A 26,295-nucleotide genomic window follows, 5' to 3' on the forward strand; every position below is an offset into this window, starting at 1 on the left:
GGGGGGTGCTGTGTTGTACAGTTTGAGCTTTGGTTTGAGACGGTGGTTTGAGTCGAGACCTCAGACATGACTCGCTACTGTAGCCTGTTCCGCCGCCTGCTCTCGCGAGGCGAGGAGGGCGAGGAGGAAAACGAGGAGGAAGGCACTGCCAAACCGGACAACACTGAGCAGGGTGAGTCCTCTCCTTCGCAGGAGGTAGAGCCGCCGTCTAATGATCGCACGGTTGGCAGATCGGCGCTTCGAGCCCCGGCTGGCCACATGTCGAAGTGTCATTGGGCAAGACACTGAACCCCAAATTGCTCCCAGTGAGCGGGCCGGCCGGTGCTTTGCATGGTAGCTTGCCGCCATTGGTGTGTGAATGTGTGTGTGAATGGGTGAATGAGAGGCCGTTGTAAAGCGCTTTGGATAAAGGCGCTATATAAGTGCAGTCCATTTACCATTTACCATTAGTAGTTGTCCTAAACTGTGTAATAGGCTGACTTATGAGAGCAAGCCATTAGCAGTTAGCCACATATAGGAACAGTTGAATCATGACCTTCCGCTGTTGAAGCTGTTGAATTCTGCCATGGAGAGAATCACTATCACTCAACGGTGTAAAGTTACTATGGGACAAGCGGTCTTAAAATTCGTGTCAGTATGACGGGGAGCTACAGACTTTGATTGTCCCATAAAAGAATCAGTAAGCTACTGTATGTCTCGGTTGTTTTGGGATTGTTAAAGATGATGATGGAATTGATGATGATGATGATGATGATGATGATGATGATGGTGTAGTGGACATATAGAAAAGGAATAAGAGGAGAGGGACGATGCTATAATGATACTGATATCCAAACTGTTTGTGTGACTCTGTTCAAACTAGTCCAAACCTGCTGCCTGGAAACCATACCCCTCCCTCCCCTTCTCTTCGTGCCCTGGCAATAGAAAAGACTCAGCACTGTGTAAAAATACATGAATTAATATCTCAGATCACCTCATGTGACTCGCACCTCTCCGGTCCACAATGTCTCACCTCAGGAATATCTGTTTATGCCACACACACACACACACACACACACACACACACACACACACACAAGCAAGCACACCTTCACATAATACGCATAATATAACACATACCCACTCAACCATACCGCTTTTCTTTAAATTGTCTTCGCGTCTTTATCGCTTTACGGTATATGTGTCAAACTCATGACAGGGTGAAGCTTAGTCAGGGGCGAACCTACAGGGTCATGCCAAGCCCCGAGTTCTGGAGCTGAAGTCAGATTAGCCTAGCTAGCAATGTTAGCAATGTCTCTCCTCTGTCTGTCTCCTTCGATGTGTGAGATGGTGATGACTGCTCTTTGTGTGAGCTGTTTGTTCTGTGCTCCATGTGTAGCAGTATCAAGGGACCTTGACATTAAGCATGTATTTATAGCTTTTATAGGGAATTTATAACAGCAAGTCAGTGATTTTTATCACCCTGCATATCTTCTGTTTGTTTGTCTATGCTGAGTTTAGGCATGAAATGATCCATGGGCAGAGAGAGAGAGAGAGAGAGAGAGAGAGAGAGTGAGAGAGAGAGAGAGAGAGAGAGAAAATACAGTAGAAATAGCTCACATACTGTAGAAAAAAAGTCAGACCTCTTGAGTGAATTCTAAATGTACCCCTAGTCTCTATGACTACAGGCGCTTCTGTGGATCTGACTGAATAGGATCAGCCTGGAGTGTAGACGGATCAAGAGGCCATGGTCAAATGTCCACCCAACCCATCAGAGAGCGGATGGAGCTGTTGCAGTATTGTTTGAATGTGTATCGTACCCTGTCATATCCAGCTATGCCTAAGGACTAGGGGCAGTACAGGGATTTAAAATTCAGCAGTTGTACTACTGGATGCGTGGCTTGTGTGCAACTAAAGTGTGTGTAGCTGGGCGTCCAGGTCAATGACGAAGGATCCAGGAATATTTTCATGACAGCTGCATTTGACTCGTCTTGTCTTGCATGCTGCCGTCTGCCGCCCCCTTGTGGCTAAACGATGAATTACCCTGGAGTTGTGTGCAACGTCACCTGTCATAGTGTTTACCTAAAAGTTATATCTTGGCACTCGATCAAAGGCTTAGATATGTGCGTTCTATCACCCAGTATCCTTACATTTTACATTTTCAAAGTCACATCAGGATAAGCTAGTATAAAGCTATTTTGCAGTTTTTCTGTGTAGGAGGCGGGCTAATAGTGGCCAACTAGTGGTCATTGTGTGTAAGTAGCAGCTTTGCATTATAAAGATTTGCCCCCCTGAGGCGGCTCTTATAATAGGTAAAAAAGGCACGGCTGTTCTAGTGTTAAGGCCTATGAGCCAAATAAACAAATGAACCACAACGCCAATAAAAGATCAGAAGCAACTTGCTCCCACAATGTGTGTCATCGGCCAGTTATTTCTCTTTATTAAAGTTATTTCTCTTTATTAAAGCTAGAACATTCCAGTAGGCCGCAGTGTTGATTAAATATCTGATTGTAGCCTGTCGTGAGCTTAGAATTATAAGGTTCCATCTCCGTTTAGGGCAGTTCAGAGATATTGAGTGTCAAAGTTTTTACATTCCATTATGTTTTGTGAGATGGAACCTTTGTATTTTATTAATTACTAACTAAAAAATGTCAACATTTTAAAAATAACACCACACAGGCGTTAATAAACACCTAATGAATCAGATTATGTAAAAAACTCAATTTTGACCAAAAATGGAGATAGAACCTTATAATTCTAACGTCACAATGTGTGGAAGAGTAACACACATAGCTTACAGTAGTAGGCATGGCCAATGTCATCGGGTTCACTGAACAACAGTGTCTGTGTGACTGATATATCACAATCTTATTTATAGACTATAGTGTGTGAAGATGTACCCTAGACCTTCCAAATGACAACCACTGTGCCATTTTCAAACACTTGTTTATGCCTAATTATAGGCAGGCACTATGCTAAAATGCCTACATGGCCTACTTTACGCAAGGCAATATCACAACAATATGTGTGTTTGTGTGTATATCAAAATGAATGGGGCAGCATTTGTATATTTACAAAATTGTATCTGAGCTTGTGTGAGTGTGTGTGTGTGTGTGTGTGTGTACCTTACTTAGGCTTGCTCTTAGGATCTCTTTACTATTTCAACACTACATTCCTCCATCCACTGCATCTTAATGGCCTATCATCAATAATAGAGGACCCATCTCTGCCCTGCAAATCTGTCCATCGCTCCAAGTGTGTTTATAAGTGTGTTTATAAGTGTGTTTATAAGTGCGTCTCTGCTTGTGGTGTGTATGACTTACAGTAGACATGTGTAAGGCTTAGTCCTGTGTAATAGGCAGTGTTGAGCACGTTACTCAAAAAAAGTAATTACTTATTATAGTTACTAGTTACTTATCCCAAAAAGTAACTGAGTTAGTAACTGAATTACTTCATTATAAAAGTAACTAGTTACTAGGGAAAGTAACTATTGCGTTACTTTTTAAAGTAAACATTTAACAATATGAAGTAATTTTAAATCTTTGTAGTGTAAATTAAATAAATCAAACTGTCATACAACTTCAGACAACTGGTAGACAGACTGTAACTTCAAGTACTTTCAACACAACAAAAGTAAACAGTTAAACAATATGAAGTGCTTTTAAAGTAGTACTGAAAAAATAAGACATGAATTTCTTGGACAAATCCAACTTTAGCTCCTAAACATTCATTCATTCATTCATTCATCTATCCATCCGTACACTCCTTCTAACACTCATCCATCCATGCATGCATGCATTCATTCATCCAGCCAACCCAGTCATCTAACCATCCTAGCCAATATGAAGTGTTGACACTGAACTATGGTTGGCTTATGGTTGGCTTACCATGAAATGTTCTCTACCATAGCCAATCACGATCACTTGCGCGGTTGTCTCGCCCCTCCCCTCCCCAACAAACAAACAAAAAACACCTTTGCAGCTGTGACTGAGGTCGGATGACAATGAGAAGCTTCAGTAGTAACTAGTAACGCGCCGCATTGAATTACCGGTAACGGCGTTATAACGATGGAAATAGTAATTAATTAGATTACCCGTTACTGAAAAAAGTAACGCCGTTAGTAACGCTGTTTATTTTAACGCCGTTATTCACATCACTGGTAATAGGACAGTGGGAATGTTAGTATAGTGGATGGGTGTGTCTGTGTGTGGATGCGTTGTGTACAGGCTGTTTGTGTGTGTGTGTGTGTGTGTGTGTGTGTGTCTGTGTGTGGATGCGTTGTGTACAGGCTGTTTGTGTGTAGGTTAGACAGTGTTTATGTGCGTTTATTCATGAAGCAGATCATAGAACACACAAAGATCATAATGTTTGAGAAATTAAGAAATGTTAGTAAGTGTTTGGTAGTTCATAAGTGTTTGTGATAAGACAGACATGGTGATTTGAGAGCACGGTTATGGTTAGAGTTACGTTAAAGTGTATGTTTGTCGGAGGCGGCAGTCATTTAGAGGTTGATTGTCACACCCCAAAGAGAGTGGGTCTTTTTCAGCATTGGATGCAGCCGTCCATAGTAAGTAAGTAAGTGTGTAAAGCTTTATTTGTATAGCACCTTTCATACAAGAAATGCAGCTCAAAGTGCTTTACAACAGGAAATAAGAACATAAAGTGAATAAAAAACATATATAAAAACATATACATGCATAGAATGAATATAAAAGCAGGGGAAAACAGTAAAAAGAAAAGGTAAAGATCTAACTTTCCATATCCCTTTCATCTCCCTACCTTACACAGTCTTTCCGTACTTCCCACTGGCTTTCCACCAGCACCACAAACATCCGTTTTTGGAAAAGGTCTGTCTCAGTCTCTGTGTACGTTCTCAGTCTCTGTGGACGTTTTCAGTCTCTGTGTACGTTCTCAGTCTCTGTGGACGTTTTCAGTCTCTGTGTACGTTCTCAGTCTCTGTGTACGTTCTCAGACGTTCAGTCTCTGTGTACGTTCTCAGTCTCTGTATACGTTCTCAGTCTCTGTGTACGTTCTCAGTCTCTGGACACGTTCCATAGTGTCATTGATTGACACATTCACTGGATCTTAGTTGAAAAGTGGACAGCCAAGACATGTTTTGCTCTTGGGCTGACCTCTGGTGGTGAAGAGAAGTATTGCAAGTAGCTCAACTGCTGCAGCATGGTGCAATATACAGGAAATTGATGTGGTTGGTGCATAAGTACGGAGCCCCCCTGGGGTCACATGGTAGAAAAAAAAGGGTTAGGGTTAGGCCCTACGAGCCAGAACGATGGCCCTAACCCTAATCCTTGTGATCGTTCTGGCTCGTAGGGCCTAACCCTAACCCTAACCATAACCATAACCCTAACCCTAACAAATTACTAAACCGAGGGAACGAATTCACACATCAAATATTTATTTTCTACCATGTGACCCCAGGGGGTACATAAGACATAAAGATACAAACAACAATATAATATAAAACAAACAAAACAACAACAACAACAATTTAATAAACAACACTATATAAGCTAATATATTTTAAAAAAAAGTTTAAAAAGACAATGACAGAAAGGGGCAGTAGAACAATAATTATGTAGGCTGTAAATTAGAGTAATGTAAAACGAATAACGAATATAGATTACATTGTCAGTTGTATGTGTGTGTGTGTGTGTGTGTGTGTGTGAGACAGGTGGGGGGGGGGGGGCTGGTTTGTGAGGAAGAAACTGTTCACGTGTTTTTGGACCAGAACCTTTTTCGAGAGGATGTGACCGGGGTGGGGGGGGGGGGGGGGGGGATCACCGATGATCTTCCCTGCTCTCTTACTGGTCCTGGAGTGGAACAGCTCTCTTACTGGTCCATCGAGTGGAACAGGTCCAGGACAGATGGCAGGATGCAGCCGATGACCTTCTTGGCTGACCGAATGATCCACTGTAGTCTGCCCTCTGTCCTTGGCAGTGGGAGGCAGTGAACCAGACAGTGATCGATGAGCTGAGGATGGACTCGATGATGGACGTGTAGAACTCTGGGTGTGTGTGTCAGAGTCAGGACTGGTCTGGTCCGTTGTCTGTCTGTCAAATCTGCAGTAGAAGTCATTCAGGTTACAAGTCATAAAGTCCATAGAGTGAATCCACTGAAAAGGTTTTTCCCATCAAAGAGTTTGAATCTACTCTGTCAAAAGAACACAGTATGGCTTTTCACATGGAGATCACTAATCTTGGCAAACAAATATGGTGACAGGAAACTAGAGTTGAGTAAGTGTGCAACAAGTCATTGGCACTGTCCCCAGGCAGACTGAATTGTTAGCTACGATTTCCCAGAATGTAGAGATACAGACAATCTACTCTGAGTGCCCAGGGACTGGAATGGGCGCTGTCCATGGTTCTGAATCTCGCCATTACATTTACATTGACATTTTTGGCATTTAGCAGACGCCTTATTCCAAAGTGACTTACAATCAATACATTTGAATACTAAGCAAGTGAATCATCAATCCACCAGTCGTAGCAGGAAGAGTAATCCAGCTCCGGCCCGGGGCCATTGATAGAAGGAAAAACCTTCTCCTATCACCTTCTTCTAAACCTAGTTTCTTTATTTTTTTACACTGGAGAAACAGAGAAACAGTACAAGGGGGGCAATAGAAGTTTTTAGGGACACAGTAGAGGGGAAAGTGGGTGTCTTTAGGAGACGCAGTGCTGAGGGGCCATAGGTCGCTGTCAAGAGAGGGTTGCCACAACGGATCATGGTACATGAGATGTACTCTATTTATTTACAATTGGCAGTAATCTATCTCCATACATGAGCACCCTCTACTGGCCACATCTTCCAATATGAAGCACAGTATTACAGACAGGACATGATCAGTCTTGAGATGGTAAGGGAGATGCATTAAGCATTCAGCTTTATATTGAATTGCGTAATAATCATCATCATTTCATTATTTAACCATAAAGAAATCCTGTACCATAATTTTTATTTTATTTTTATCATTACAAGTTTACATTTATCTAGTCATAAAAGTGATTGTAGCACAAAAAAAGATGAAAAGTGAACTATATAAGCGACATAATTACCAGTTACCAGGGTTGATGTAACCAACCCCCCCCTTGGGTGCTGTGCATTATCAGCCAGCCGAGATGCTTTTAGATTCTGTTTTTAAAAGACAGTGGTTTCAGATTCATGAATTTTACAGGAGCAAAATCTCTAAATTAGTGATTAATGGTGGAATGGAGTTAAGAGACATGTGGACACATCAAACATTTAATACACTCTTGCTTTCACGGCAAGTGTGTGTAGGAGAGAGAGAGAGAGAGTGTATTTGTATGTGTGTGTACGTAAATGTGTGTGTGAGGTGAGAGAGACTGTATCTCAGCGAGTGTGAAAGGTGAAATAACAAGTTCTCTCTCAGTGTACTCATTTACATTTACATTTTTGGCATTTAGCAGACTCCTTATTCCGAAGTGACTTACAATAGATACATTTGACTAAGGAAGTGAATCATCAATCCACCAGTTCCAGCAGGAGGCGTAATCTAGCTCAGGCCAGGGGCCACTGGCAGTCATCGTGAAAAAGTATTTTATTTTAAATTTAGACACTGGAGAGACAGTACAAGGGGGGCAGTAGAAGTCTTAGGAGGCATAATAGGTGTCTAGCCATAGTATAGGTGCAGCAAGTGTCTCAGGAGACGTAGTGCTGGGGGTGGTAATGTCTCAATGTACTCTGATACACATTTTTTATCTAGTTAATGTATCTCCATAAACGTCATGATAAAATATAATAATGATTAAAGGAGTTGGGGGTGAAAGAATCTAATTCATTCTTGATTTAAAAAAAAAAAAAAAATCTGAGGCTCGTTTTAGAGAGTGTAGTTCCTATGAACATACACTAGATGGCAATGTCTCTAGTTAATTATACATAGATCTTTGTTTTCCATGGCTACCTGGTATTTTGGTTTGTGTTTCTTTGTGCATCTGCACTGCACACTGTTGCCTGTTTTCTATGTTTGCTATTTTTGCTTATGTTCGCTGTTTGTCTTTCTATGATGATCACTTGTGCAGGTGCTCTTTGAGCTAAGGAAACTACACTGCAATGGATTGGTTCTTTTTCTGGGACTGAGTGTTGACTTCATTAAGGACAATCTTAACCGTGTATGAAAACAGGAGGAACATGACACTGCTGACATTCAGATTTACTTAAATGATAGCTTGCTAGCTAACGAGGCAGTAGGTTTTTCTTGTACCTAGTAACACTTGTAGGAGCCATTTAGTCCTACAATGTTATTCATGTACATTTTTCTAAATATACATTTTGAATTATTGACTTATGATATTGATTGCTTTAATTTAATTATGATCATATTTGCTTCTAAGTCTATATTCCCTATTGTATGTTATTTAGATTGTTCCTTGCGGTAATGTCCCCCTGGTGGTGGGGATGAATGACTATCTGGGATATAAGGGAACAGGAAAGGGAATGTTGGTGGGAATAAACAAGTTTCAACGACAGTTGAAGACAGTGATAGACCGTAGCCGACAGGTTCGGTGGTATGGATAATGCTGATGGAGATATATTCACTTTTGAGGAACGTGTTTATTTTTTATACATGCGTCATTCTGCCTTTTTGGGAACTGTTTGTTGGAAGGTACGACTCACCCATGTAGAGACTATTTGGATTGTTAACACTTAATCAGCCATGAGGGGTAATTTGAGCCTTCTCCTACTTTTGTTTTTGCCGTTTTTAGTTCAGTTGAGCTATTGCCGATTTCTGATTAACACTAGAACAGCCATGAGGGGTTATTTGCCTGTGAGTAAAGACAAATGTTATATCTTTGCACTCGATCAAATTTCAGGACCCTCCTTTCATGACTTCTCCTAGATATGTGCGTTCTACCACCCGGTATCCGTACATTTTCAAAATCACATCAGGATAAGCTAGTATAAAGCTATTTTGCCGTTTTTCTGTGTAGGAAGCAGGCTAATTTACAAGTGGCCAACTAGTGGTCGTTGTGTGTAAATAGCAGCTTACTATTGTAAAGAGGCGGCTCTTTTAGTAGGTAAAAAAGGCACGGCTGTTCTAGTGTTAAGAGGCCTCTACAACCCTTTTAAACACACCTGGACCACACATGCTAGAACGATTGGAACAGTTGGGAAGGGTTCCTAATTCCATTTATACTAGAGAACAGGGAAGACACCATCCCCGTGGCAACGTGTGGATCGATCTCCTTGCTCATCGACACCCAGCAGGAGCGATGGTGTTGTGTTTTCCCAATCAATAGGGAAAGTGCCCCATCAGAGGTCATGAAGACGACAGCGTGGGGAAGGAGGCATGCCATGTTGACACAGATCACCCTGCACTGTTAGACTGAAGGTGAAGTTTTGATTTTGAGTACAACTCTCTCAAACTACGGAATTATTTAGCAATTGCTTATGGGCCTCCTCCTCGTCCAACCCAGCGACAAACTCCGGACCTTCGGGTACAGAGCCTTCAGTGTGGCAACCCCCCCCCCCCCACCCTCTGGAACTCTCTACCCAAGGATATCTGCGACTCTCCAACCCTGGACATATTCAAAGCTGCCCTTAAAACCCACCTATTCACCATTGCATTCAATATAGTCTGCATGCCAGCTTACTGGTTCATTTTTTTACTGTTTCCCGTTTTGTGTGAATTAATCATTATTTTTGTGCGTACGTACACAAAAACAAAACCACACCAGTGGTTAACCAGTCAGCTAACAAAAACAAACAAACAAGCTCAGGCGCAGGCTTGCGAATATGATTGGTGGAACGAGTGAGTGAAGGAAGGAGGAACCAATCAGGCAGCTTTTTGAGTACCTTTCAGCTGACAATGCGTACATTGCCAGCGTACATTGACGTTAAAATGCGTACCTGCTACGCAAAATGCGTACAGGTTGGCAGGTCTGCAGTAATAAGGTAGGGGAGTTAGAAGCGTGACTTTACTAGCAGTGGCGGACTCAGGGTATTTGAAGGGCAGGGGCGAAAAGGGGCACCTACTGCACAACATAGGACCCCATCAGTGCACATGGTCAAGTTTAGACCATTGGAAGGGCAGCCAATAGGGCACATCCTCTAATTTTGCCACTCAAAAGGGCACTTTAGTGCAACGTTTTTCAACTGTGGGGGCACATGGTCAAGTTTAGACCAATGGAGGGGCACCAATAGGGCACGTCCTCTCATTTTCGCCACTCAAAAGGGCATTTTTGCCACTCAAAAGGGCACTTAAGAGAGACGTTTTTCAACCGTGGGGGCACCAGGAGGGGCGGTCGCCCCCCCTGCCCCCCCCACTGAGTCCGCCAGTGTTTACTAGTAAGCTGAAGCTACGATCTGACAGAGTGGTGAAGGCTGGACCGGGTCTTTATGGAGGTCTAATGATGTGTAATGCAAAGCAGCCGACACCTGACTGCTGCACACCTGACATCACTCCTGCCGATTAGAGAGAGGGAGAAAGAGAGAGAGAGAGAGAGAGAGAGAGAGAGAGAGAGAGAGAGAGAGAGAGAGAGAGAGAGAGAGAGAGAGAGAGAGAGAGAGAGAGAGAGAGAGGGAGAAAGAGAGAGAAAGAGAGAGAGAGAGAGAGAGAGAGAGAGAGAGAGAGAGAGGGAGAAAGAGAGAGAAAGAGAGAGAGAGAGAGAGAGAGAGAGGCACTGCCCACTACCTCGAGGTAGAGGGCGTGACAGTAACAGACATTTAAACCAGGGGTGCCCAAATCTTTGCACCTCACTCTATCTATCTATCCTCTCATCTATCTGCCTATATAAAACAAACATATAATAATAATAATAATAATAATAATAATAATAATAATAATAATTATTATTATTATTATTATTATTATTATTATTTTATATATACACACACACACACACGATTTTGATATGAATTCCTCAACTGTTGAGCGGTGACCTCTTTGTTTGAATTGCCAGATTGCCCCTTTAATGGCCATATCAAATTATATTGAATTACTTTATCCTCCTGCTGAATATGGGACACATATATACATAGTACTTGGATTAAAAGGCTAGCCTAGTACAAGCCTACATCACAGGGAGATTCATACATGGAACTCTGTTGTCACCAAGCTGCCTGCGCCTCCTAAACTGTGCCTTTTCCCTCTCGTTCAGCACAGTAGGCTACATCATGTCTCTCTCTGTCTACACTCCTCCGCTCCTAACTCAACGAATCCCCCTCCCTCCCTCTGGTTTCTTCTCCCTCCTCTCCTCTCCTCTCAGCTTCGGAGACCTCCTCATCCACAAACCACAATCACGTAGAGCAGAAGAGCCTGCTGCCTGGAAAACGACACACGCAAAGCTGGGCATTCTAGAGCAGAATTCTCCGTTTGCTTTTATTATTTCTCTTTTAATTATTTCTCTCTAATTACGTATAGGATACCCATTGTGAGACGAACGCGCACTGATTCCGAATGATGTCGGACTTAAGGACTTTTATTACCTGTGGGTCTGTTGGCGGCTAGATTCCTCAGCTGATTTGATCAATTTGTTGGCACACTACTACATCCTCCAGAAAACGTTCTGGAGTTTCGACTTTGGTGCGTTCTACCTGGGGCTCGCGCGTCGAGCCCGTTATTCTGCACAGGAAGACTGACCGTGGCTGTGTGTTTACGCATCCAGATTTACGCATCCAGATTTACGCATCCAGATGTTGCGTTCCTGCCAGAAGAACTCCGAAAGTTGACGAAAAGTTAACATTATTTACGGGACTAATTTATGGGAATTATGTTTTGGAATAAACTCTAGGCTACTTCAGCAGGAGCTATAGCCTGTGGCACTTTCTTTCACCCATGTGCTTCTGAACATCTAGTCTTGTTTTGCAAATATGCGAAGCAGCGATCTTTTTGAAAGACAATCCTTGCTCTGTTCGATAGTTATGCCCATGCATGGCACCTGTCGCCTGTTAATCTAATCCGAATCCACAAATATGTTCCATAACTGTAAACTTCAGACATACTACCTATATGTTTGTCGAGATGGCTCACGCACATGCGTCGGAACGGTCATAATCAATAATATCCTCTTAATCTTTACAACATCTCGTATTCTTTATTAGATTTAAAAGACCATTCAAGTGGTCAACTCAACACTTGGATTAGTCTACAGGAGGGGAGATGGCGGCGGCGCTCGCCAGCTCATTGATACGACAGAAACGTCAAGCGAGGGAGGCCAACAGCGAAAAGGTCGTCACCTCTAAACGCCGCACGAGCCCCAGTAAAGACCCTCGTTCTCTGTGCGAGAGACATATCATCACTGTTTTCAGCAAGGTTCGTTTCTGCAGCGGCAAGAAGAGACCGGTCCGCCGGAAACCAGGTCAGTGACCTTCGCGCAGGTGTGCGCCGAGTGAAGTCAGGGGTGTCAGGGTTCAGGCCGTGGGAAATATGTATAGCTACGGCCACCCCATCTGTTCTAGTAGTAGTAGAGCTTGTTGACATCGGTGTCAAACTGTGTGGGGTCTCAACATTATTCATGCTTTAAAATCCATAACCTTTCTGACTGTTTTATTTGTTCATATTGATGTAGGTCTACTGGAATCTGTAACTATGCCGCCCGCCCTCCACCTCCCCTTGTATACATCTAGGCCTTCAGAGCTTTTAAAACAATGTAGGCTAGTGGTCAAATTGGTTCCCCCTGCAATGCACCAAGGGCTATTTAGCTTGGTTTTGTACAGGTGAGGTACAGTAGACCTAATTGTTTGGGTGAGTTTGTTGGGGGATTGTTGCAGTGGTTTGGTTTCCCCACATTGAGCTGAAGCACCCATTGGTGGAGCAGGAAGTATTGATCGTCCACAAGCCAACTGGTGCTAACAGGCAGGCTTACCGGCAGGTAAAAGGTGTGCCTGGTTTATGTGGCCAATTTCTTGGTGAGAGGATAGTCAGACTGCACTCCTGCATAGGCTGTAGTGGATCCACCTTTCAGGGATTTCCATCAGCCACCGTGGCTGTCTCCGCTGTTAAACTGGCACACCGAGCTGCTCTAAATAGTACTGTATTTTTGTCTCTTTCCATCTCTTCCTGCATGACTTGGGTGTCAGGCTGTAGCGCCAGGTTGATCTGTCCCACATTGTGCTCTGTGTGTGATCAGGAGAAGCCTGTTAGGAGACTGTTAGTTGGCATCTGTATCATCACAAGACACTGACTGTAAAGAATGACCTCTAATAGTCTATCCAACTAATACTTTGGGCCTTTTCTTCCTGGTCAGTTGATAGTGGCTCTTGAACTTCTCACATTGAGGGATGATCCAATACAATGGCCCAAGCTGATTGTTTACATCTGCCACATCACATGACACTGACACCGTAGTTGGTGTGTGTGTGTGTGTGTGTGTGTGTGTGTGTGTGTAACCCTTGCCCTGTGTTGCGTTGCAGAGGAGTGTGTGTGTGTGTGTGTGTGTGTGTGTGTGTGTGTGTGTGTAACCCTTGCCCTGTGTTGCGTTGCAGAGGAGTGTGTGTGTGTGTGTGTGTGTGTGTGTGTGTAACCCTTGCCCTGTGTTGCGTTGCAGAGGAGTGTGTGTGTGTGTGTGTGTGTGTGTGTGTGTGTAACCCTTGCCCTGTGTTGCGTTGCAGAGGAGTGTGTGTGTGTGTGTGTGTGTAACCCTTGTTCTGTGTTGTGTTGCAGAGGAGTGTGTGTGTGTGTGTGTGTGTGTGTGTAACCCTTGCCCTGTGTTGCGTTGCAGAGGAGTGTGTGTGTGTGTGTGTGTGTGTGTAACCCTTGCTCTGTGTTGCGTTGCAGAGGAGTGTGTGTGTGTGTGTGTGTGTGTGTGTGTGTAACCCTTGCTCTGTGTTGTGTTGCAGAGGAGTGTGTGTGTGTGTGTGTGTGTGTGTGTGTGTGTGTAACCCTTGCCCTGTGTTGCGTTGCAGAGGAGCAGCTGAAGGGCATCGTGACGCGGCTGTTTAGCGAGCAGGGCTTCAACCTGCAGATGCAGCCGGACGGGACCATCAACGGCACCAAGGACGAGAACAGCGACTACAGTGAGTCTATAACTAGCTTATAACTATAACTAACCCTAGACTACAGTGAGTTTATAACTAGCTTATAACTATAACTAACCCTAACTACAGTGAGTTTATAACTAGCTTATAACTATAACTAACCCTAGACTACAGTGAGTTTATAACTAGCTTATAACTATAACTAACCCTAACTACAGTGAGTTTATAACTAGCTTATAACTATAACTAACCCTAACTACAGTGAGTTTATAACTAGCTTATAACTATAACTAACCCTCACTACAGTGAGTTTATAACTAGCTTATAACTATAACTAACCCTAACTACAGTGAGTTTATAACTAGCTTATAACTATAACTAACCCTAACAGCCACTACAGTGAGTTTATAACTAACTTATAACTATAACTAACCCTCACTACAGTGAGTTTATAACTAGCTTATACCTATAACTAACCCTAACTACAGTGAGTTTATAACTAACTTATAACTATAACTAACCCTAACTACAGTGAGTTTATAACTAGCTTATAACTATAACTAACCCTAGACTACAGTGAGTTTATAACTAGCTTATAACTATAACTAACCCTAACTACAGTGAGTTTATAACTAGCTTATAACTATAACTAACCCTAGACTACAGTGAGTTTATAACTAGCTTATAACTATAACTAACCCTAACTACAGTGAGTTTATAACTAGCTTATAACTATAACTAACCCTAGACTACAGTGAGTTTATAACTAGCTTATAACTATAACTAACCCTAACTACAGTGAGTTTATAACTAGCTTATAACTATAACTAACCCTAACTACAGTGAGTTTATAACTAGCTTATAACTATAACTAACCCTAACAGACACCAAGAACGAGAACAGGTGTGCAGCAAACACAAAGTGACAAGGATATTCCAAACACAGGTCGTAATGATCACTCAGGTTTATTAAACAGAAGGAATTGCGTACGTAACGAACGTCTTCTGGCGTCTGAGATCAGCATTAGACAATCACACAACGGCCAAGGATGGTTTAAATACTCCTGGTATCACAGTTGTTACATCGCAAATAATAATCAACACATCAGCCAGCCCCGGCGCCTCAGCTCACGCAAGACACCCAAGGTCGGTGCCCCTGGGAGTCAGATACGGTCTGCCGGATGCCAGCCAGTCTGCCAGGCGCAGAGGCCATCTTCTCTAAACATGACAGACAATAGCAGAGCCTTGTGATTCTGTACTGACACACAGAGTGTATTGCAAGAAATACCACTAAGATCTAACACTAGACAACTCCATTCTGTCATGCAACTCATTTCTGGCAGACATTCTCAAGGCCACAAAGCTTGTTCCACAAAGGGTTAACTTAGATCAACGCCTCTTCAGATCAAAAAGAGCTGGTTCAGTGTGGAGCGTACTGGTTCAGCGTTCAATTGGACTAAACTTGTTTCCCTGTTGAGTTGGAAACTGGACGAAAAAAAATGGAAATGGGCAGACAGAATGGAGTGACGGAGGGCACACATTTTCCTCAGCCCCCCCCCCCCGTTTACTCGGTGTCAGGCCAAGAGCTGCCTGTCCTGGGGGCTGGGGGGTGACCAGTGCTGTCCCAAAGTTACAGCAGTTACAACAGTCTTCAGCAGTAACTCTAGAACTCTGCAGAACAAAATCATCACAGCAAATGACAACATGGAAACTCCTCCTCCTGTAGAAGGAGAAGGAGAAAGCCACTCAGGATATCTGAGAGAAAGGGATTACAACATATATTATGGGTTGCCAAGGTTTCAGAGAACAACAAAGACAATAAACTGGCAAAGATGTTGTTGGGCTTGCCTCCTTCTCCTACTCATCTGCAATCATGGAGTAGAACAGGCAGCAGAGAGGTTGTCTCTGTGTAAAACTCCCATGAGCCCGAGGATAGAAGGGCTTGCTTGGAGCTGGACCAATCCTCTATGTTCCTGCCCAAAAAATCGACAGGCACTGGCCAGTTGTGCTCTTTTCAGTAGTGGATGGTGTATGTGTGTGTGTGTGTGTGTGTGTGTGTGTGTGAGACACACGTGTGTGTGTGTGTGTGTGTGTGTGTGTGAGACACGTGTGTGTGTGTGTGTGTGTGTGTGTGAGACGTGTGTGTGTGTGTGTGTGTTTGTGTGTGAGACACATGTGTGTGTGTGTGTGTGTATGTGTGTGAGACACATGTGTGTGTGTGTGTGTGTGTGAGACACGTGTGTGTGTGTGTGTGTGTGTGTGTATGTGCTTTCGTGTAGAGAGGATTTAACGCCTGGGGGCTCCTTCTTACAGGAGCTCAGTTGCACCCACTCATGCTGGAGTATTTTTGCATCTGCAATCCGTGGATTTGGTGTCCTCATGGATTATATCACCTATCCTTCTCCGTTTAAAAAAAAAACTTTGATCAGGCAGAGCCCACCACATCAGAGAGAGAGCGTATCCAAAAGGCTTAGCATGTTATGATCCAGAAGGGATGATCATCGCCGTGCTTTGTGAGCGTTGGCATTGCAGAGCTAGTATAAGGTTGGCATTAACAGGAGCTTTATGAGGATGGTATTATAGCATAACATTGTTTTAGGCTTTAGAAGGAATTTTAGTATTAGTAGTAACAGTGTTAAGAAACGTTTCCAAATCTCACTCGGGGGTTGGAAGGAGGATGGGATGTTATGAGTTGATTAGGAGAGTGAGGTTAGAATGATAAGGTTCTATCTCCGTTTAGGGTAGTTCAGAGATATCGAGCGTCAAAGTTTTTACATTCCATTATGTTTTGTGAGATGGAACCTTTGTATTTTATGAATTACTAACTCAAAAATGTCAACATTTTAAAAATAACACCACACAGGCATTAATAAACACCTAATGGATCAGATTATGTAAAAAACTCAATTTTGACCAAAAATGGAGATAGAACCTTATAATTCTAACGTCACGAGTTGCTGAGGGTTAATCGGTAAATACAGAGGTCTCAAGGGTACGACTGTCTAATTCCCTTACCAGGATAACAAACCCAGCCACACTGTCTAACTGTGAGTAAAACAGCTAACACCACTAACACAGCTGCATACTGTATGAAGCCCAGCTGGTGTGGTACGCTCCCCTACATGTTGAAGTCGACAGATATGTGGCAAAGAGCTTCTCGACTCTCACTGTCAGAGCACATATTCTCACCCAACCTTTGAAAGGGTTCCCTAAAGCCTGGTACACACATAAAGATAATTTCTCCCGACAATCTGCTCCGGGACAATCGTCGGGGCCGACGATCGTAAATATTAAACACGTTTAACATTTACGATCAAAAGTCCTCTTGTGTGTGGGCGAAACTGAACTCCCGAGTCCGATTGTGACTTGGAATGGAATGTACCTTTTCCTTCACTGTGTCCATCCAGTGCTCAACCATAGATCACTTTCCTTCTAGCTTCTTTTCATTTGAATAACCTCTGGAGAACCACTGTACACTCCCTGAACTCTGCTACGCATACATACGGATAGGTATGATGACCTATTACCTGTGTGTATCCGACTCAAGTAAGTAACACTGTCTCCCCCCCCGCCTCTCTCCCTCCCTCAGCGCTGTTCAACCTGATCCCTGTGGGTCTGAGGGTGGTGGCCATCCAGGGAGTGAAGGCTGGCCTCTACGCTGCCATGAACGGAGAAGGTTTCCTCTACACCTCAGTAAGACTCTGCATGTGCCCTATACTTTGTGTGTGTGAGGGGTAGTGGTGGTCTAGTGGATAGTGAGTTGGACTTGTGATTGGAAGGTTGTGAGTTCAAATCCTGCCTGAAACCACACCACTACTAGTGTGCCCTTAAGTAAGGCACTTAGCCCTCAGTTACTCCAGGGGGAATGTCCCTGTAATTCGTAATTGTAAGTCGCTTTGGATTTAAAGCGTCTGCTAAATGGCAAAATTATTGTGTGTCTGTTAGGTGTTGTTCTCAATTTTCGACAATTATTGCATTATTAACTACTGTGGTGTCACATTTAAAATAACAGTTAATGGATAAAAAGACGTGTTAGTGTTTAATCATAGCTGCTGCAAAATGTTACTTTTTTTTTTTAGCTTAGTTTTAAATATTTGTAGGGTTTTGGGCCTGTTTGATTTCTTCAGGGAGTTTGTTCCAGGAGCATGCGGGCAGAGTGACCGAAAATGATTAGCTGATTAGTCTCAGCTGACCTTAGGGGCCTTGCTGGAATCTAGGGTGGGAGGAGATCTCATGTATTTTGATCCAAGACCATTTTGTGATTTTGTATGCAATTAGGAGTATTTTGAATTCAATTCTCTGAGAGACTGGTAGCCAGTGTAAAGATCGCCAGTGTAAAGATCTCTGTCTACTCTAAACAAAATGCATGGATGAATTGTTCAAGGTCTTGTAGCTGTAGTTGAATCCTATAGGGTTAACGTGGGTTAAAGTGTGTTAAAGTGTGTTTAGCTACATGCCTCTAGCTCTGAAATTATCCCCCTCCCTCTACAATCCCAATACTTCTCTTTTCCATTTGATTCCTCCATTCATCTTCTTCCTCATCTCCCTCTATTCCCTCCCTCTCTCCCTATGTTATTACCATACTGACTGGTCAATCAGACTTCAGACTATGAAACGATCTCTGTCCATTCTATGTCACAAGCTTTTTCTCCGACACCACTGGGAGGCAAGTGTACAGTAAATATGTTGTCCTCCCCTCTATAAAAAGGGGGGGGGGGGTGATGGGGAACCTCTGAATGAAGCGCAACGTTTATTATACATCTACCTTTTACTGTGACACTTTGGTTGTCTGTGTGTTACAGTGCTGTGTTCCTGCTGTGCACAGCGAGGGGTTTTCTCTTGGTGCGATCGCCTTCTGTAAGCAAATAGAAAAATAATTTGGGTGCCATCTTATTGATATAACACCTTTACTTCAAACACAAATTTCACCAATAGGCGAAGACAAAATGTTTGCAGCTGTGTGTTGATTTCTCTAAATATGATTCCCAAATTCGTTAGCTAATATAAAATATTTGCACAGGGAAATGATGTGGTTACAAGCCCAGTGCTGCTTTAACAAAAAAAAAGTTGCTCTGGACACGGCCCCTTGCTACACTCCTAACTCTCCACTTTGCACCCTATTATGATCCGTTTAATGACATCACCTCGGAACTCATAAACAACCGATAAATTATATATTTTCAAAGCTGATCTTAAAATAAACAGTTATATTAAAAAAAGGGCCAAACAGTGTCATTTTGTACATCTGTATGGCAAGATCCATCATTCAAACAAATCAAGATTGGGAATAATAATTTGAGAAATCAACACAAAGCTGTAAGAAGCAAGAATGTTCACTAGTTTGGTGTACAATTCTCCAGACTTGTTTGTTTGGTCACCCTCTGTTGTTTGGTCACCAAATAATAAACTAATGATAATAAATAATGATCTATTATAATAATAAACAATAATAATAAATAGGCTTAACATTATCTATGGCCTCTGACCATAAAACACTTACAGTGCTTGGACAGATTCATCTTACTGTACTAAGAGATTTCCAAATACCCCTTATTTTTGGTGCACCATATCTTGGGACTGTGCGGAGAGAGACAAGGAATTTCTTGGCTATTCTTCTGGCAAAATCTACAGCAGATCATAAATCCCATAAGAGGGCCCCGCGGTGGTGTAGCGGTCTAAGCACTAACCACTAGTGCAAGCTGCCCACCGGGGACTGGGATCGAATCCCAGCTCGCCAGATCCGGATATGGCCGAGGCACACACAGAGAGCGGCATATTGGGCGGCATAGGAATAGTTCCGGACAAGGATCCGTCGCGCAACACCGCCCCCGGGGTGCCGGAATAACGGTGCTGGGCTCGAGGAGCCAGTCAGCTAGTCTGCCTGGCGATCTCCTCTGGGGCTGCCGGCCACGGGGTCGTGCGGCGGATCCTACGCAATAGGCAGGGGATAATTGGATGCTAGGTTGGGTTCAATTGGCTACCAAATTGGGTGAAAAAGGGATAGAAATCTGAAAAAACAAAATTTAAAAATAAATAAATCCCATAAGAGTGGAATTGCAGAGGTTCGCAGTTCACACACATTAGTCTATCTGACATCCCACACAAACCCTCTCTTAGAGAGGGAGAGTGGGGTCAACGGCTTTTGTATGCTGCTACTGTATGCTCTGGGTCCGTCCGTATGTATAATTGATGGCTCCGTCTATAAATGTTTCAAATGCAATTCTTGGTTTCTATATGCAGAGAAAAGAGAGAAGGGAGTCTTTCAATAATAACCTACTACTCATTTATAAACAGCAACATGTATCCCTTTCCCCTCTAGATATCCCTCCAGTCCCCCCTCTCTGTCACACGTGTCTCACAGTACCACCCCTTGTGTGGGGCGGCTGTGTCTCAGGAGGTAGAGCCGCCGTCTAATGATCGCAAGGTTGGCAGATCGGTGGTTCGAGCCCCGGCTGGCCACATGTCGAAGTGTCCTTGGGCAAGACACTGAACCCCAAATTGCTCCCAGTGAGCGGGCCGGCGCCTTGCATGGTAGCTTGCCGCCATTGGTGTGTGAATGTGTGTGTGAATGGGTGAATGAGAGGCCGTTGTAAAGCGCTTTGGATAAAGGCGCTATATAAGTGCAGTCCATTTTGTTTATATTCATACTTTTGATGTTGAAGTATACCTGTAATTAACACATACAGTACATATCAAACCGTTGCATAATGTTTTGTCACTTAGCCTGAGTCCTTTCTGTTTCTCTTTCTTGTGCTAAATTAAAGACTTCTCATAAATCATAATTCAACACTGTATGTTTACATTTAAATGTTTAAAAATGTTTTGGCATTTAGCAGACGCCTTATTCCAAAGCGACTTTACAATCAATACATTTTGACTAAAGAAGTGAATGTTTGTTGTTTGTTTGTTTCAGTCGCACCGTCACTATATTTCTCCTCCGTAGCTCAGGAGAGGAACTATCTGTCAGAAACGTGGCTTTTTAATTGCCCAAAGACCGTTATAAATTAAATGGAGAAAGAGTTCCCCTTGAACAGACGGAGAAGCTCATTGTAGGAAGGCGTTCGTCATGGGTGTGAAGCCAGTGAAGTGGAACGTAGTGCATGAAGGAATATTTAGCAAGCGATGTAAATGTTTTTATTGCTTAACTCTAAAACACTTGAATGACTACAGATTACATCATGTGTGCTGTTTTTACAGCAAGTCTTAACAAGCCAGGGAAAAATAATGTCTCCTCAGTAAATTATGGAACAGATGTTTTTTTTTTTGTTCAGTTACTTCTTAGCACCATTCCAGATTCAGCAGGCTAGCCTTGCTGGTTCTTGGTCTTCACCCCCTAGTGACTGTCTGTCTACGCAATACTGTACACACTGTGTTCACCTGGGGTGTGATGGTGTTAATGAGGATTGAATGTGTTGATGAACTTACCTCGGGGGGGTGTTTGTGATAATTGCTGTCTTGCTCATTACCGAGGTGTCGTCGAGACAAGGTGCGGTTTTAATTTTTAATTTTCAAGACTTGTTCTTGCTTTGTGTTTAATGTACTATTATGTAACATCAGGTCAGATAGAAGAAGGTGGGTAAAACCCTTCATCATGGATTGAATAACAAACTAATCAAATAACATTGACCTAGCAGAAAAGGTGGGTCAACTCTATTCACCCCCCCAAAAAAAGCTTTTATTTTGACTTGGGTTTCCCCTCCACTACAACATTGTGCACAACACAATATGTATGTGTGCATTGTAAATAATGTTGTAAATAATGTTGTAAGTAACAGGCTGGTTTTCAATTGTGTGCTGTAATCCCCTACTTAATGTCAGAGACCGATGGCCGCCATCATATGACAGAAAAACCGTGGAAGATGACCTAGGTAATCACTGCTGTGAAGGTCAGGGCGGCTGTGGCGCAGGGAGGTAGAGCTGCTGTCTAATGATCGCAAGGGGATCACATGTCGAAGTGTCCTTGGGCAAGACACTGAACCCCAAATTGCTCCCAAGTCAGCGGGCCGGGGCGGCCGGCGCCTTGCATGGTAGCTTGGCCGCCATTGGTGTGTGAATGTGTATGTGAACGGGTGAATGAGAGGCCGTTGTGAAGCGCTTTGGATAAAGACGCTATATAAGTGCAGTCCACAGTCCACGGTTTGTCTCCAGAGTGAGAGACCATCAACAGTGGTCCCTGTGGGTGTTCACTTTCACTCACAGTGGTGCTGCCTGACTGAGTCTACCTCCCTATACTGTACATACAGTGCCCTGCATTAGTCATGCTAACAGCCAATCATTTCTTCTTCTTTTGGCTCTATACTCCCAAAGTTTGGCTCAAACTATCACTATGAGGTTAAAGTTATAGATTCTCCGATTTTATTTGATGTTATTTGTCTACATATTGGTTTCACCATTTAGAAATGACAACACTTTTTAATTATTAATTTGTTTAACACATATCCCTTACATCACACCACTCCAACATGTCATAACAATTACCGGTAGTAGAATTCACGGTTACAAGACAAAAAACAGGCAAAGCCATTAAGGTTCAATAATTAGCTATTAAGTATCCCCCAGAAACCACCAGGTTTTGCAGGAATCGCAAAAGCAAACCCCAGATGTCACAAAACGTAGGGTTAGGGTTAGGGTCAGGGGTCGGCTTCTTGAGAACCAGGGCTGAAGACAAATCCCACAGCCACTGGCCAATCGACCCAACCAATCGACCCAACTCTTCCAGTGGAGAGCAAGAGAGGGTTGCTTTTTTATAAGATGTTTTTATAGGAAACATAGAGATACATAGGGTAGGGAAAGAGTTAACTGACACTGGTAATCAAAGATTAGGGCCATTTTCAATAACAAGTTTCAAGTGAATTGAATAAAGTGACCTGTATTTAGAACTGTTTTAATAGTGATCCACGAGACAGCAGACTTTTTTTTTGCTGATTTATTTTTCTGCGCTACAGTGAGCGAGCTGTATAAACAAACTCACTACAAACGAACTATTGACTAAGTTTCAATGTATGGCATCCCGTGGGAATTTCTGGATTCTCTGCAAACTGCTCCTTTAAGGAAGTCTCAGGTTTGTTCTATGTTATTGTAGAGAACGGCGGGGCAGAGGAGCTTGGCCCTAAGCAGGTCTCGAACTCACAACCTTCCGCTTACCAGCCGGCCACACTAACTGCAACACCAAGAGTTAACTCCCTTGGCGGACCTGTATACAGGGTCATTACATTATAAATTAAACAGAAATGACATTTCATCGTATTAGGTAAAATCAGAATCAGAATCAGAATCAGAAGACTTTATTGCCATGACATGTAAACATGTTAGGAATTTGGTTTGGGACAGTGGAGCACGGTTTACAGCAGGACAGGTGCAAGACAGGACAAGACAGTGCAAACCAACATCATAGTGCAAGAGTCATAAATAATATAAATATAAGAAGTGCAAAGATCAAGTGTTCAAGTGTTCATGTCCAGACAGTCCAAAGCTCTCTGGGTGGGGGTGGAGGGAGGGTAGATCAACATCATAGTGCAAGAGTCATAAATAATATAAATATAAGAAGTGCAAAGATCAAGTGTTCATGTCCAGACAGTCCAAAGCTCTCTGGGTGGGGGTGGAGGGAGGGTAGATAAAAGTCCTAATAGATGTGATAAAAACATGTTCTGAATTGTATTCAATCACTATACTTTATTTTGTGAACAGAGTGAATTGGGTTGTGAAGTGAGCAGGTAACATGGAAACTATTATTCGCCTTACACATCGCTCTCTATCATTCTCCTCTGATTCCTCCCTTTTCTCTCTTCTCCTTCCCTCCCGTCTCCCACTCTGTCCTTCACTCTATGACCTACTTTCACAAACACATCCCCCACATCAAGCTCAAGTAAAGATTAGCATCTGCTGAAATAATAAGAGAGGTGATGCTTGAGATCATATTTTTGAAATATTTCTGGCATTTTTAGGCAATAAAAAAAAAGGGTGAGGGCTGTCTTATCTTTAGGTCTGTGTGTTGAATGTGTCAAGTGAGAGTGTGTATGTATGTATGTATGTTTGTGAGTATGTATGTTGCGGTACATGTGGGAATACGCTACATGTGGGAAAACTAGGGTTAGGGTTAGGTGCTACGTCGACTTGGTACATGCTGGCATGTCTAACCCTACCCCTAACCCTAACCCTACCCCTAACCCTAACCTTAACCGTAGCACCCTAGCACCTAACCCTAACCCTAGTTTTCCCACATGTACCGTATTCCCACATGTACCGTAACATATACATATGTTTGTGTGGATTGAGTTTGTGTGTTGGTGTGTATGCTGTACTTGAGGTGTGTTATGCTCACACACCTCAATGAATCCCATTCTCCCTCTTTCCCACCTGTGCATAGGTACTATGATAGCACAGTTGTCCAGTTATCCGAAAACTAGATAAAACATTTTAAAAACCTCTGTTAGCATATACACGGCCTATAGAAAGTCAACACACTAGTTCACTTTTTCCACATGTTGTTGTGTTATAGACTCAATTAAGGACTGATGATTAAATAAATAAAAATGCTTCATACTAGCTTGATTTTTAAAATGTAAGGATACTGGGTGGTAGAACGCACATATCTAGGAAAAGTCATGAAAGGTGGGTCCTAAAATTTGATCAAGTGCAAAGGGAGTTACTCTATCTCATATCCATAGTTGTGTTATCGAGCACAAGAAATGCAGTTTCTGCACCATCTCTCGTGTGAAGAATAGTGGTGGCTGCATCAAGTTATGGGTATATTTGTCACTGGCAGGGACTGAGGAGTTTGTCAGGATCAAAGAGAAAATGATCAAATTTGCTGAGTTGGTAGTGACATCCTAATCTACACAGTGTGTAATTGAACAGTGTCTTAAGTCTGTCTCCCTCTCTGTCTGTTCCTCAGGAAATTTTTACAGCAGAGTGTAAATTCAAGGAGTCTGTGTTTGAGAACTACTACGTCATCTACTCGTCGACCCTGTACCGGCAGCACGAGTCGGGCCGGGCCTGGTACATGGGCCTCAACAAGGACGGCGTGGTGATGAAGGGGAACCGGGTGAAGAAGACCAAGCCCTGCTCACACTTTGTGCCCAGACCCATTGAAGGTGAGGCCACACTGCTACCAGGGTTTCCCTTTCAACGGGTCCATGAAAAGTCCTTGAAAGTTTGTGACGTTAGAATTATAAGGTTCTATCTCAATTTTTGTTAAAATTTTGTTTTTTACATAATCTGATCCATTAGGTGTTTATTAATGCCTGTGTGGTGTTATTTTTAAAATGTTGACATTTTTTTGTTAGTAATTGATAAAATACAAAGGTTCCATCTCACAAAACATAATGGAATGTAAAAACTTTGACGCTCAATATCTCTGAACTGCCCTAAACGGAGATAGAACCTTATCATTCTAAGCTCACGAGTTTGTGAATTTGAGAAGAAAAAAAGTCAAGGTCTTCAAAGTTTTTGAAAGTAGACACGGGTCATTGAAAGTGCTTGAATAACCCTCTCCCTCTCTCTCTCTCTCTCTCTCTCTCTCTCTCTCTCTCTCTCTCTCTCTCTCTCTCTCTCTCTCTCTCTCTCTCTCTCTAAAAAATAGATATATATTATAAAATGTTTTACTTAGCTCCTCCTCTCTGTATTGCTTAACTTTACACATATTTCACAATATATTGTTTTGCTGTGCTGTGGTAGAGAAGGCAAGAGACCATCTAGTGTTCAAGCCTCTACATTCAAGCCTCTCTTTTTAATTGTTGTCTGTGAGCGGATAGTTCCTATTATACATTCTCATCTAGATCTGTCTCAAACTATGCCATGTTGGGTCCTTTAAGGTTTGAGATGCTGATGAACGGGGGGGGGGGTTGTTGTATTACATTTAAAACACTATGCTAATGCTGAATCTCTCTTTTAATCTCCTCTGTTCCCCCCCTCTCTCTTCCTCTCTCCCCTATGTCTCAATACATGCATTAATATCCCTTGTTTCTTTCTCTCTCCACTCCCCTTCCTGCAGTTTGCATGTACAAAGAGCCGTCGCTCCATGACATTGAGGAAAAGCAACGCTCACGGAAAGACTCAGGGACTCCGACTATGAACGGAGGCAAGGTGGTGGGCCAGGACTCCAATGCTGAGGACGGGTCATAGCCTGGAGGGCGCCCCCTGGAGTCGACGAACTCCATTTCTTACTCATCTTCTTCAATGAGAACGATAACGACAACAACAACAACAACAACAACAACAACAACAACAAAAATGAAACAAAACAAAACAAAAGAGAAGAAAAAAAGAAGAAAGAAAAGAAGAGAATTCTTGCCTGTGAAATATTTTAGAAAAAAAATGTGAACATATTTTAAAAATCAGGACATGAATTTACATTTTATGCAAAAGC

At 42.8% G+C, this 26,295-nt stretch overlaps 1 protein-coding gene across 1 annotated transcript; it reads left to right on the top strand.

Moving 5' to 3' along the window:
* Nucleotides 1–12,112: 12,112 nt before the first annotated feature.
* LOC308173799 (fibroblast growth factor 12-like) lies at nucleotides 12,113–26,051 on the top strand (the record flags this gene model as incomplete). The annotated part of the gene is made up of 5 exons (XM_080548856.1): nucleotides 12,113–12,311; nucleotides 13,858–13,968; nucleotides 17,518–17,621; nucleotides 24,823–25,021; nucleotides 25,921–26,051. The coding sequence occupies 5 exons, from the start codon at nucleotides 12,113–12,115 to the stop codon at nucleotides 26,049–26,051; spliced, it is 744 nt and encodes a 247-aa protein (XP_080404982.1).
* Between the last annotated feature and the right edge of the window lie 244 nt (nucleotides 26,052–26,295).

Source organism: Nansenia antarctica, assembly GCF_963989245.1.
Source record: "Nansenia antarctica genome assembly, chromosome: 19".
In the NCBI taxonomy this organism is placed as follows: domain Eukaryota; kingdom Metazoa; phylum Chordata; class Actinopteri; order Argentiniformes; family Microstomatidae; genus Nansenia; species Nansenia antarctica.